The sequence below is a fragment of the Astyanax mexicanus genome, chromosome 12 (genome assembly GCF_023375975.1).
Source record: "Astyanax mexicanus isolate ESR-SI-001 chromosome 12, AstMex3_surface, whole genome shotgun sequence".
NCBI lineage: Eukaryota > Metazoa > Chordata > Actinopteri > Characiformes > Acestrorhamphidae > Astyanax > Astyanax mexicanus.
The window spans coordinates 5,928,101-5,942,286 of NC_064419.1; the positions used below are offsets into that span (position 1 = coordinate 5,928,101).

The 14,186-nt window shown below is 39.4% G+C and overlaps 1 protein-coding gene across 3 annotated transcripts in view; it reads right to left on the bottom strand.

Moving 5' to 3' along the window:
• The window catches only part of adamts10 (ADAM metallopeptidase with thrombospondin type 1 motif, 10), a 76,540-nt gene that overhangs the window by 12,223 nt on the left and 50,131 nt on the right, over positions 1-14,186 (bottom strand). For all 3 annotated transcript variants that reach the window (XM_022670212.2, XM_049485941.1, XM_049485940.1), the window contains exons 14-17: positions 11,044-11,107; positions 10,582-10,684; positions 7,091-7,224; positions 2,852-2,975 (exon numbers count right to left, since the gene is read on the bottom strand). In XM_022670212.2, coding sequence (XP_022525933.2) covers positions 2,852-2,975; positions 7,091-7,224; positions 10,582-10,684; positions 11,044-11,107 — 425 coding nt within the window. The remainder of the gene's footprint in view (positions 1-2,851; positions 2,976-7,090; positions 7,225-10,581; positions 10,685-11,043; positions 11,108-14,186) is intronic.

The window sequence follows — 14,186 nt, forward strand, 5'->3', positions numbered from 1 at the left end:
GAGCTGCAAGGTATAGCAGCGAGGTAGAGCAGCGAGGTAGAGCTATGGGGTAACTTTGGATGACCTTATTATTTTATTTATGTTGTCAAGGACATTTAATCATTTTTACATCCCAGTCCCAACGTCTGGATACTGTTAGTAATTAAAAACCAATTGTGCTTTAGGTAATGTGTAACTGCATTATTATGCTATTATATTATTATAGTGCGAGTGGCATTAAATAGTCCTAAAATGGCAAAAATAAGATTTTTATCACAATGGTTTCTGACACAATATATCAACACAGCCTGATGCCTGAAGGTAGTAGTGATAGTGTTATTTGCGAGAGGCAGAGGAATCATATCCAGCACCTGTCCTGACAACCCACTTCCTCAGACCACAGGAGCTGAACTGGGCCATTGTTCTGCTCAGTCGCAGCAACAGCACTTTATCACCCAAGCAGTGCAGCCTGGAGACCCGTAACACAACACACTTGTTCTGAGGGCCAGGAGCAGAACCTAAAACCCTCCAGAGCGCTTCCAGGAACCGGAGCTCCGCACTTTTACACGTCGACTCCCAGACGGAAAGGAGGGCAGCGCTGCTTTGCTGAAAAGCAATTCAACATCCAGCGACCGTATTCTGACACCTACTGTAAATCCACAGAGCCTCCATGCCTATAATTAGACCAGCGGTATTATTTCATATTTCAAGGAACTGTATTTCAGCGGCTAACCCGACATTTCTACAACTGCTTATTTAAAGCCTGAGAGGAATGCCAGGCATAACCCATCTGCAGAGCTGGAAAAATGGTATTTAAGAAATGTGCTCTGCAAATAATAGGAAGTTTATTTGATTCTTACTGTTTCAACCTATAGACACACACACACACACACTAATCACTTCAACTTTTTTTCTAGATTATTATTCATTGTTGGCTACATGGCCACAAAATATCAACTTTAAATATTTATTTTAGTGTGTATTAAATAACTGCTACAGTATGCTACAGTATTATGAAGTACAAGCAGTTACTATCTACAATAAATTCACTAATTAATTATTCAGTATGTACAGTATGTAATTATTCATTTAATACTCACAATTCATTATTCTGTGTCTACTATAAATTACTATGATTTAATCAGTACTTACCATGAATGATTCATTATCTACTATGATTGATTCAGTATCTGCTATGAATGATTCTGTATGTGTTTTTATATAAATTATTATGTATGTGTTATAAATGATTCTGTATGTGTTATGAATGATTCAGTATCTGCTATGAATGATTCTGTATGTGTTTCTGTATAAATGATTCTGTATAAATGACTCTGTATGAATGAGTCTGTATGTAAATGATTCTGCATCTGCTATGAATGATTCAGCATGTGCTTTGCATTATTCAGTATTATTTATGATTTATTCAGTGCGTACAATGAATTAAAGCATTTACCATGAATGAGTCAGTATCTACTATAAGTGATTCAGTAAATACTATAAGTGATTCAGTAAATACTATAAGTGATTCAGTAAATGCTATACATGATTCAGTATCTACTATAAGTGATTCAGTATCTACTATAAGTGATTCAGTAAATACTATAAGTGATTCAGTATCTGCTATAAGTTATTCAGTAAATGCTATAAGTGATTCAGTAAATGCTATAAGTGATTCAGTATCTACTATAAGTGATTCAGTAAATGCTATAAGTGATTCAGTAAATGCTCTACGTGATTCAGTACCTGCTATAACTGATTCAGTAAATGCTATAAGCGATTCAGTATCTGCTATAAGTGATTCAGTAAATGCTATAAGTGATTCAGTAAATGCTATAAGTGATTCAGTAAATGCTATAAGTGATTCAGTATCTGCTATAAGTGATTCAGTAAATGCTATGAGTGATTCAGTAAATGCTATAAGTGATTCAGTAAATGCTATAAGTGATTCAGTATCTGCTATACGTGATTCAGTACCTGCTATAACTGATTCAGTAAATGCTATAAGTGATTCAGTATCTGCTATAAGTGATTCAGTAAATGCTATAAGTGATTCAGTAAATGCTATAAGTGATTCAGTATCTGCTATAAGTGATTCAGTAAATGCTATAAGTGATTCAGTAAATGCTATAAGTGATTCAGTAAATGCTATAAGTGATTCAGTATCTGCTATGGGTGATTCAGTATCTGATATGAGTGATTCTGTATCTGCTGTGAGTGATTCAGTACCAATTATGAATGACTTTTTGAATGATTCAGTATATGCAATGAGTGACTAAGTGTGTGTTATGGATTATTTAGTATTCATTATGATTTATTCAGTACATACAATGAATTAAAGCATTTAACATGAATGATTTAGTATCTACTATGAGTGATTCAGTATCTGCTATAAGTTATTCAGTACTGTTTGTGAATGAATCAGTAAATGTTAGAATGATTCAGCTCTGTTATGAGTGACTCAGTATGTGTTATGGATTATTCAGTATTCATTATAATTTATTAATCCCCTAAAACAAATTAAATCATTGACCATGAATGATTTAGTAGCTACTGTGGATTATTCAATATTTGTTATGGATTATTGAGTACGTACAATCAATTATTAAGTTCCTACAATCACTTAATCATTGATTACCATGGTCTTGGCTCAATTAAAGACCATTAGGGTCTAGAGACTTCAGAGTCTAAACTACTAAATGGGTTAAATTAAGGTTTCCTGTTTTTCTCCATCAGCATGCAGTATAGTCCTTTAGCTTAAACCCTGTACATAAACTGACCCATACAGTTAAAAGGTTAACACACACACACACACACACACACATAAACACACACACACACACACACACACAGAGAAAGAGAGAGAGCGTACCTCCTTCAGGCAGTGAGTCATTGAAGACGCCCTCGATGGCCTCACAGCTGCTTCCATCCCCCCCACACACACGGCAGCGGTCCTCTCGGACGTCCGAGCCAAGGATTTTATCGCATCCCACATGCTGCACACACACACACACACACACACATATACAGGTCAAGTCAAATGAGGGCAAACTGCTGCTTACAGTCGGCACGGTTCCACTGCAAACAGCAGAAATGTGCAGGATTTACAGCATCCACTGTGGCTTCACACAGAACACACAGACATTAAAAGAAGATTCATGGACTCATTGTGGACGTTCACAGCTTTTTCACACACATATTCCCAAAACACACACTCACACAGTCACACACACACACACACATTCACACACACACATGGGTATAGGATTTTTTTTGTCAGATTTAAGTGTGCAGATTCTTGCAGATACTACATGCTTTATTGTAGTAATATTTATTGTCTTTATGGCATTTGGCATCCACTCTAATCCTGAACAACATATTATTCTGTATTCAGATACACATACACTACATGGACAAAACTAATGGGATACATGCTCTCTCATTATTTGATTGCATTTACAGGACTCTGCCTACAAGACACTGTCCTCAGAAATCTGCCCTTGAACTCTGCCTTTAAGAATCTTCCCATAGTACACTGCCCACAGACAATTCGTACAGGACACTACTCACAGGACTCTGCCCAAAGGACTCTCCTTACAGGACATTGCCCTTAGGAGTCTGCTTAAAGGACACTGCCCTCAAAACACTGCCCACAGGACAGACAATGCTTACATGACACTGCTTACAGGACTCTCCCCACAGGATGCTGCCCACAGGACAGACAATGCTTACATGACACTGCTTAGAGGACTGCCCATAGGACACTGCCCATAGGACTCTGCCATCATTACTCTGCCCTCAGGACACAGCTCAAGGAACACTGCCTTAGGATTCTACCTACAGTACTCTGCCCACAGGATTCCGCCTACAGGACCCTGACCACAGGACCCAGCCTTCAGGACTCCACCCATAGAACGCTGCACAAAGAAGACTGCCCTCAGGACTCTGCCTTAAGGACTTTGTCTACAGGACACTGCTCACAGGACTCTTCCCATAGGACTCTGCCCTCAGGACTCTGCCTACAGGATGGCATACATTTGGGCATACAGTATGTGCACAATCAAGCATAACATAATGACCACCTCATTCACAGCACTGTAGTGAAACTGGAGTAGATGTAAAGTCAGACATTTTGTATTGGTCATCCTAGTTCTTCATCAGTGGTTACAGGACCTCCGCCCTCAGGACCCCCACCCTCAGGACCCTGCCCTCAGGATGAATATACTGAATGTAGACCAGGTTATTCATTATCAATGGATTTTATATTTCTTCTCTGATGGCACGGCCATATTCCAAGATGACGATGTCAGGAGTCATGGGGCTGGAATTGTGAAAGAGTTCAGGGTTCAGAGTTCACCACAGAGTCCAGACCTTAACCTCATTGAGAATCTTTGGGATGTGCTGGATGGAGAAGAGCTGCTTTGTGCAGTGGTCAGACTCTACCAGCATCAATGCTGCTGCAAGATCTTGGTGAAAAATGAATCCAGCAACACTGGATTGAAACAGTGCCGCAATCAAAGCTAAAGACGCTCCAACCAAATTTTAGAGTGTGTGACCCTTTTTTTTTGGCTAGGTATTGATATGTTGAATCAGCCACAGTAACTGCAGTCGGACTGGGCCTTCACCTGAGCGGGAGAAGGGCGCTCCAGTGGATTTGGAACACGTCTCCTAAGGCTGCTGCACTCGGCGCCATGTGCTTCAAAGCTTTCCCCGAAACCGGGCCGAATCAAAGGCGTATTGTTTGGGAGTGCAGCCACTGCGAGGCTGCAAACAGGCCGTCAGCTCACTCCCCCGCTGTTCACTCTCTCTTTATACACACCATAAATACGAGAAAGAGAGAGAGCAGCGAAGAAACAGAGAGAGAGAAAGAAAGAACGAGAGAGAGAGAGAGAAAGAGAGAGAGAAAGGGAAATCATAGGCTGAGATCTTAGGCTTGCAGTAGAGGAAGCCCTGACGTGAGGAGGGTCACACAGTTCACAGAGAGAAGAGCAGAGAGGAGAGGTAAAAAGAAGTTTATAAAGTGCATATAGCTGAATGTGTACAGTGTGTAAATAGTAAACAGTATATAGTCTTCATATACAGTGGCAATCAAAAGTTTGCACACAATTCAAGGTCTCAAGTCTTTCATTATTTTAAAAGTTCTGCACTGTAGATTAATACATCTTAAAAAAATAGAACACCATTGAAAAGTTACCTTATTTCAGTAATTCAGTATTTCAGAGTGATCTATTTTAATTCTTTATTTCTTTTATTGTTGATGATTATGGTTTACAGCCAATGAAAACCCAAAAATCAGTGTCTCAGAAAATTTGAATATTATATACTGTAAGACCAGTTGGTACTTTTGGCAGTGTGGGCAGTGTGCCAAGTCCTGCTGGAAAATGAAATCTGCATCTCCATAAAAGCTGTCCATCCAGATAACCATCATTGATCATCTGTAAGGAGCAAGAGTGGAGAGGCACACAGTCCAAGCTGCTTGAGGTTCATGCTTCCCTCTGCTGACAACCTTTATGAAGATTTGGCACACTGCCCACATTGCCAAGAGTACCTGTAAGTACCTGTATGTCTGTAAGACATAATCGTCAACAATAAAATAAATAAACACTTAATGTAATAGATCACTCTGTGTGTAATACATCTATATAATGAGTTCCACATTTTGAACTGAATCACTGAAAGTAACATTTCAATAATATTCTAATTTTTTGAGATGCACTAGTATACTGTAGTCAACTTTATATAGTGTACAGTGCCTATAGAGTCTAATGTGTATAGTCTATATATGGTGTTCTGAATATATATCATCAACTGTGTGTGTTTGTATCTATATGTAGTGTTCTGTAAGTGTATAGTGTTTACACAGTCTAATGTGTATTCAATGTATATATAGCGTATATGTAACAGTGTTATATGTGTGTTTATAGTGTAAAAGGCAAATCTAAGCACATCTAAGATAACAAACACAATACAGAACAGCCCAGCAGAAGCAGAGAGAGAGAGGAAACATGATACAACATAGAGCAACAGACCGCAACACAACACAACACACACAACATTAGTTTGGCAAACGCAGAGCGAGAGAGAGAGAAAAGAGAGAGAGAGAAAAGAGCAAAGAGAGAGAGAGAGAGAGAGAGATGCCTGTTCCTCGCTCGCTCTAATGAAATCCAGCTCAGCTCCACACAGCTAGAGGAAACCTCCAAACAACAGTTGAGATGTTTTGTGGTTTAGCGTTGATCGCTGGGGGAGACAGTGAGGGGCAGATGGAGCTTTACAGCCATCCAAAAACAACAGAGCACACACACACACACACACACACATGCACACATTCACAGTGCTCTCTCAGTCAAACGCACACACATTGCAATATATTGTATTGTTTTTGTTTTTGATACATCATCAATATTTAGCAGCAAATATCTATATTTGTATTAAAAAGCACTCTAAACTACATAAGACTTGCACCCAAATTTTACGTACTGAAGTTACTGCTTCATTACTCTACATGGTGGCGCTGTAATCAAATGAATAGGGTGAACCTGTAATCAGAATTTATTTTATATTGTATAATTTCACACCTCTAGAGTTTGTTTTTTTGTGACTTATGAAGCTTATGAAAAAATCAAAAATTTGGACAAACTTTAAATATTTGTATTATTTAATTAATTAAAAATAAATATTAAGTCTATGAAGAAAAACACATGGAATTGTTCAGTAAACAAAAAGTTAAAAAAAAGAGAACATAACCCTCTTTATGTGTTTGAGAGCATCAGTTGTAAAGTTGTGAAGAGGTAGAGTTACTATTTGAGTAAAGTTGTTATCCATATTTCGGCAAGAACTACTCAACTTAGTAAAGAAAAAATACTTTAAGTAACTACAGTTGCGAAGACGATAAAATATTATGATGAAACTGGCTCTCATCAGGACCATCCCAAAAAATGAAGACCAAGAGTTACCTTTGATGACTTTAGTATTAATTTATAATGTAGGAAAAAAATAAAAGATAAATAAAAACTGGAACTTGAATGAGAAGGTGTGTCCAAACTTTTGACTGGTCCTGTAAATATAGAAATATTATTGTGTGTGTGTGTGTGTGTGGACTCTGCCCGCTCACCTTGCACTCTCCGTTCACACACACGTCCAGAGAGTCGTCCCTGCAGGGAGTCCCGTCCACCACGGCTGGAGCGCGCTCAGTGTAGAAGTTGTAGCCCTCGGCCAAGCAGTTCAGAGAGCAGGATTTGACCCCACCTGCACAGACACACAAACACACGGCAGGTCACTGTTACTGTGTTTTAACAAGAAAACATAAGGGTAACACTTTATTTTAAGGAACACAAATTAGGCGCTTATCAATGTTTTATTATTTGCTTAATAAAGCCTTAATTAGACTTTAGACTCTAATTAGATTCTAATTTCATACATAAGGTGCATTGGATTATAAGGCGCATTAAGGGACACTAGTAAGGATGCCTACATCGAAGTGAGCAGAAGTGTCACCATGTTTCCCTTCCAATGGGGAAGCTGGGGAAGCACCTAAGTAAACAGAACTTTTTTTTTCTTTCTTAAATCTGTTTATTTGGGTTATTAAAGCACTTCTTTTTATTTACAGTAAGTTTAGATTTCAAATAATTTGTCTAAGGGTGAGTTTGCAGTGAAGTTTCTCCAGCACTAAGGCTGGGTGCATCAGCATTAGCATTAGCCGCTAACCACAGCGCTAGCGAGGCATAAATGCCGTCTGATAGCACTAGACTGACATATCTTCAGTGTTCCAGTAACTTAGGGCACTATCAGATAGAGGTTCATCCCTTGTAGCTTGTTTTAACATGACAAACACGCAAACTACAGTCTAATATACTTGCCTCTGAACAGCAAAAGAGCTAGTGCTGTGGTTAGCAGCTAATGCTAATGCTGCTGCACCCAGCCTTAGAGCTGGAGAAACTACAGTGGAGTGGCTTTACTGCTCCTTAATTCCATGACTGGTAGAATTCAAATATGAGACGCACCGGATTATAGGGCGCACTGGCGATTTTTGGGAAAATTAAAGGAAGTGCGCTTTATAGAGGTTGAGCAATGGCTAACAATTTAGGCTATAAAGTGCAGCTTTGGAATGCTGCACTGACCTGTGGGATATGTGTGTGTGGGCTCTCCTGCATTGAATCGATACATTCATACAGGCAATTCTAGCTAGAATCAGAAGCTGATCACCATCATTACCACCCACTGCACTGTCCACTGTGGGTGGTAATGCCTTTTATGATGTATAACCAGTACACATCTAACACTGTGGATCAAGGAACGTTAAATACACACTGCAACTGCAAAACTTCAGAAATGGAATATCCTACTGTTAGGCCTTAATCCAACTTCCATAATTAATGTATCCAGTGTTCAATCAACCTCACTCACAAGATAACACCTCACGGCTTATGCAGGTGTGGGTGTTCCCAACCTATTCCTTGATGTAACACTACATGATCAGTTTACATACTGCTACCCATGAGTTTTGGCACTTTTCAGTACATTGGATGGATCGGAATTAAACTTTTAAAGCGCCTGAGGAGCCAATCAAAAGCAAATACGTAGATTTAACACATACGGCTTAAGTGATGAAGCAGCTGTGGATTGTTTCTGTGTCTCCAGGGCTATCACACACACACACACACAAAAACTTGGTGTTTTTATATGGTGATTTAGAGCCTGTTCCTTCTCCACAGGGCACAGCAGCCCCTAAAACACTCTGCTCTGTGAAATTTACAGCCTCGCACACTCGCAACGCAAAGCCCAAAAACAAATTGTTCACAAATTTACCCCTAAATTTAATACTGCTGCAACAATGGACACACACACACACACACACACACACACAGAAAAGCAGAGCATGTGTGGTTGTGCAACAAAGCGCTGAAGTGTGTCACAGAAAGTGCGGCCGAGGCTCTTAAAGTGGCTGATGGAAACGAGCGGAATGTTAATGAGCTTTTTAGGGCTTTAATGTAACTTAGTTTGTTCTTTAACAGCTGCTATAGAGTGTGTGTGTGTGTGTGTGAAAATGGGGTCCACATTTCTCGTGTAGTCTGAATAACAACTCAAACACACACACACACACACAAACACACACACACACACAAACAGTTTTACTACATCCTCATCGCTCATCTGTTCTGTAGAATCAGGGCCACAGAAACTGAAAGAGTGGAACTAATGCTCCATCAGCACATTCCTACACACACACACACTCAACAAACCTGCAGAGTCATTTACTGGAGGGGGTGGGAAAAGGAGTAAAAGAGGGAGAGAGAGAGAGACATGGGGCAAGTTTGGGTTAAAAAAAATAAAGATGGGAAATAAATAAGAGGAGAGAGAAGTTAGAGACACATAGAAAGGTAAATAGGGGAGAGTGAATGAAAGACATCTAAAGAGAGATATCTACCTATCTGTCTGTCTGTCTGTCCACCTCTCTCTACTGACAACTATCTGTCTCCTCCCTACTACATTATACATTATATGACATTATTGTCCACCTATTTGTCTATCCATTAGTTCTTTCATTCCTCCATCCATCTATCCATCCATCTATCTAAAGGAAAAAAGGTAAAAAAAGAAAAAGAGACAAAACTCACACTGTTTTTCTCTTCTCTCTCTTTGTATATATATATATAAAGATATATATATATATAATATATATTTATATATGTCTGTCTAATGACAACTATCTGTTTCCTTTCTTATTCCATGTATACCTATCTGTCTGCCCGTCTATTCTTTTGTCCATCCTTCCCTCTCTCCCTCCCTCATTTATCCATCTCAATCTATCTATCTATCTATCTATCTATCTATCTATCTATCTATCTATCTATCTATCTATCTATCTATCTATCTATCTATCTATCTATCTAACTAACTACATTATTGTCTACCTATCTGTCTATCCATTAGACCTTTCATCCTTCCATCCATCCATCCATCCATCTAAAGAAAAAAAGGTAAAAAAAGAGAAAGAGAGAGAAGAACAGAAAAACAGACAAAACTCTCTCTCTCTCTCTCTCTCTCTCTCTCTCTCTCTCTATATATATATATATATATATATATATATATATATATATATATATATATATATATATATATATATATATCCACTCCATTTACTGCTGTCAGAACAAACCTTTTGAAGCTTTTCTATTGGTCCATTTGTCATTAAATTTGAATTCAATGTAAAAGAACGCCTGCCAGATTAAATTATGACAAAATATTCCAAAATTGGGTACCACTTTAAAACAAGACTACCTTTATAAAGGGTTTATAAATGGTTTACAATTAGTTTTCTTTCTATGTATGTGTTATAACTGATTATTATTGTTTTTTAAAGGCATTTACAACCTAATTAGTAACCATTAATAAACTAATTGTAAACCATTTATAAACGCTTTATAAAGGTAGTCTTATTTTAAAGTGGTACCCAAAATTTTGACATTCTGAAACAGAATCAATTGTACTACCATTAATAGTTGGTGATAAGGTGTGTAGAGATATGATTTGTAGATCAGAGATGTCTCCTGTATGTATTTAAGATTAGTTTTGCAGATATTCTCAGTTTATGCGTTTACTCACCGCCCCTGTACGGCCTCCAGGTGTAGAATTTCCCTCGGAAGGGAACGCTGTCGTAATCAGAGCACTGAATCTCTCTGAAATCCTGAGAGCCAGGGGGACACTCCTACAACAGAACAAGCATAAATAAGTTGTTGTAAGCTGTTATAACAGCTCGGAATAACATTGAGCACACATCAATTATTCTAGCCTTACCGAGTAGCATCACAGCGCACTCTGAGGAAAAGTGCAGCTACTCGGTTCTGATACATCAGCTCACAGACGCTGCCTTGTGCTGATCGACATCACCCTAGGAGTGATGAGGTGAAAGAGCACCATCTACTAAACCCACCCACAGAGAAAGAGAGAGAGCAAGGCCAATTGTGCTGATGGCAAGCTGCATGACCGGGATTCGAACCAATCATAGTGGCAGAGCCTCAGTCTGCTAAACCCCCAGATTAATTTTTAACTGCATTAAAGACTCACTTCAATGTTGCAGGATCTGAAGCGCTTCCTCTCCCCCAAACAGAAGCGTCCTCCAACGGTCGGCCTGAACCAGAGGGAGAAAAGCACACACATGAGCACAGACAGCATTCGCACCATCTGAGGGTGATTTCACCACAACTCCCACAATTACCCTGTCAACCCCACTCCCATTACTCCCAGCCAGACTCCCGCTCTGTCAGCTGCTCTTCGTTTCGAGGCTTCAGCAGCTCTGGTTCAGTGAGTACACTGGGCTGCGTCACACAGGCAGATTGTGAAATAACAGCAGAAATATATAAATAAACGCCGGCACTTTTATTGAATAAATTAGACTTTTTGGCCTGTTTTACTGCACTAGAAATGCGCACTCTCTCCGCTTTTAGACTCTTTAGCCCGATTTTCAGCGCTAGAAATGCGAACCCTCTCCACTTTTAGGCTCTTTTGCCCCGTTTTTCTGCGCTAGAAATGCGCACTCTCTCCGCTTTTAGACTGTTTGGCCCGATTTTCTGTGCTAGAAATGCGCACTCTCTCCGCTTTTAGACTCTTTGGCACGTTTTTCTGTGCTAGAAATGCGCACTCTCTCCGCTTTTAGACTCTTTGGCACGTTTTTCTGTGCTAGAAATGCGCACTCTCTCCGCTTTTAGACTCTTTGCCCCGTTTCTCTGCGCTAGAAATGCGCACTCTCTCCGCTTTTAGACTGTTTGGCCCGATTTTCTGTGCTAGAAATGCGCACTCTCTCCGCTTTTAGACTCTTTGGCACGTTTTTCTGTGCTAGAAATGCGCACTCTCTCCGCTTTTAGACTCTTTTGCCCCGTTTTTCTGCGCTAGAAATGCGCACTCTCTCCGCTTTTAGACTGTTTGGCCCGATTTTCTGCGCTAGAAATGCGCACCCTCTCCGCTTTTAGACTCTTTGGCGCGTTTTTCTGGGCTAGAAATGCGCACTCTCTCCGCTTTTAGACTCTTTGCCCCGTTTCTCTGCGCTACAAACGCGCACTCTCTTCGCTTTTAGACTCTTTGGCCCGTTTTTTTGCGCTAGAATTGTGCACTCTCTCCGCTTTTAGACTCTTTGGCCCGTTTTTTTGCGCCCCCTTGGAGGTTATTCTGATAGCATTGTTATTTTACTTTTCTGCACTGACGTTCGCAGAATTGAAAGGGGTGCTCACACAGTTTTTCGTTGGATTCAGTTCATAACTAGTCGTTGTTTGGGGGCCCCAGGTCTGTTTAGGGGCCCTGGGCAATTGATTGGTTTGCTTGCCTTGTTGCAACAGGTCTAAATTAAGAACATACCCAAAGCTGGTCAGTATGCTTAACCATCTTGACTAATTTGTACTGGCCATGTTGTTTCTTTTTTTTTTATTTTGCAGGGACCAGGTTTTTAACATTAGCAGCACATACCACATTAGGAAACTGCATGCAAAAGCAAACTCTTCTACCATGAGTCACAATGACCTCACTGATAACACAGCCTGTCTCTGACATGGCTTGGGTAATCAGAACACACACTGCCAGTGTTTAATAAGATAACACGCCGCTGGTGTGTAATATTTCACATAAAATGCTGGATAAAGATCACAGAATATAAGCAGAAACAAGTTACAACAACACTTACAAACACATATAAAATGAAACCATATAAAAAAAACGTGTTGCTATTTTGAGACCACAGTTTAGAGCCAAAAAAAATGACATCAATCATGTGATACACGTGTCTTTTCGAATCTGATATAAGAGTGAAGTGATGTCAGAGCCAGAGAAGTGTAAACAAGGCAACTACAGTACACGTATTATGAGTCATAACACCAGCAGAGACAACCTACCTCAGTCATAACACCTGAGGGAGATAGACGCCACAACACAACATAACAGAGTCAAACAAAATAACTGTGGAGTTACGTAGTCCATGAACACCAACCAACATAAACAGCACAACATCTAACTAAATCAGACATAACATCTAACTCTGGAGGAATTCTAGGAATATAGTTATATCACAGACAACAGGGTGAAAAAGAATTAGGCATGGTCTATTAAACAAAAAAAAACATTGCAATGCAAGTCAATCAGTGTTTGTCGATTTGTAGTTCAAAGTAAAGATTTGAACAATAAATCAATTGCAACTTCGCTAAACTAGGTGGCGATAGGTGCAGGTTACTGATTTACAGGTGCAGGTTACTTGTGATTTGAGGGAGGAAGACAACCCTGCCATGCACACTATTGTTGTTATCGTCGATACACTTCCACAATCATGTTTATTAACCCTTGTGTGGTGTTCATATTTTTGTTACTCGTTTACTTTGTTACTTGTATTTAATTCAGCAAAATTAAGCAATTTTACATTAAAATGCTTTACACATGCTTGCTTCACCTAAATTGCAAGCAATATAAACAGCTTACATGGTTAATATTTGCCCTTTACCTTTCTTATGTTACATTTCTTTCAAAAAGTGCTACTCGTTTTTTATTAGTTTTTTTTTTATAAAATGTAAAAGAAAATGAATTAAACTCAAGATATGAGTAGAAAATGTGTTTAGTTTCAAATTTACAAATGAAGCAATGTTTATTAGCCCTTGGCCAAACATACTGTATGTAATATAAATGTGTAGGGGGGGGGGGGCGAGTGGTGTACAGTGTGTGTTTATCAAAAATGTGTTTTGATATATGTTTTTCACAAAAAATGAGCCAATGCCAATGAGTTTGATATTTTTTTAGTATCATTTAATGAAAAATGAAAACGGGTCCCACAGACCCTAACACCACACAAGGGTTAAATAAATCAGGCTCCGCCCACTCACACCTAAAAGTCATCCCATTGATTAAAAACATCTGACTCGGGCTGTGGGTGATCAACAGATTAAGGCACTGCCAATATGATCGGGCGATCGCTAGATCAAATCCTGGTCATGCAGCTTGCCATCAGCTGCCAGAGCACCGAGAGAGCACAATTGGTCTTGGCTCTCTCTGGGTGGGTACAATAAATGGCACTCCTAGAGTGATGTAGATCAGCACAAGGCTGCATCTGTGAGCTGATGTATCAGAACCGAGATGTTGCGCTTTCCTCCAACAATATTTATTGTTTTAAATAGGCCTGTCACAATAATTACATTATCAACCTATCATAAAATAAATGGAAACACCCTCAAGAATTT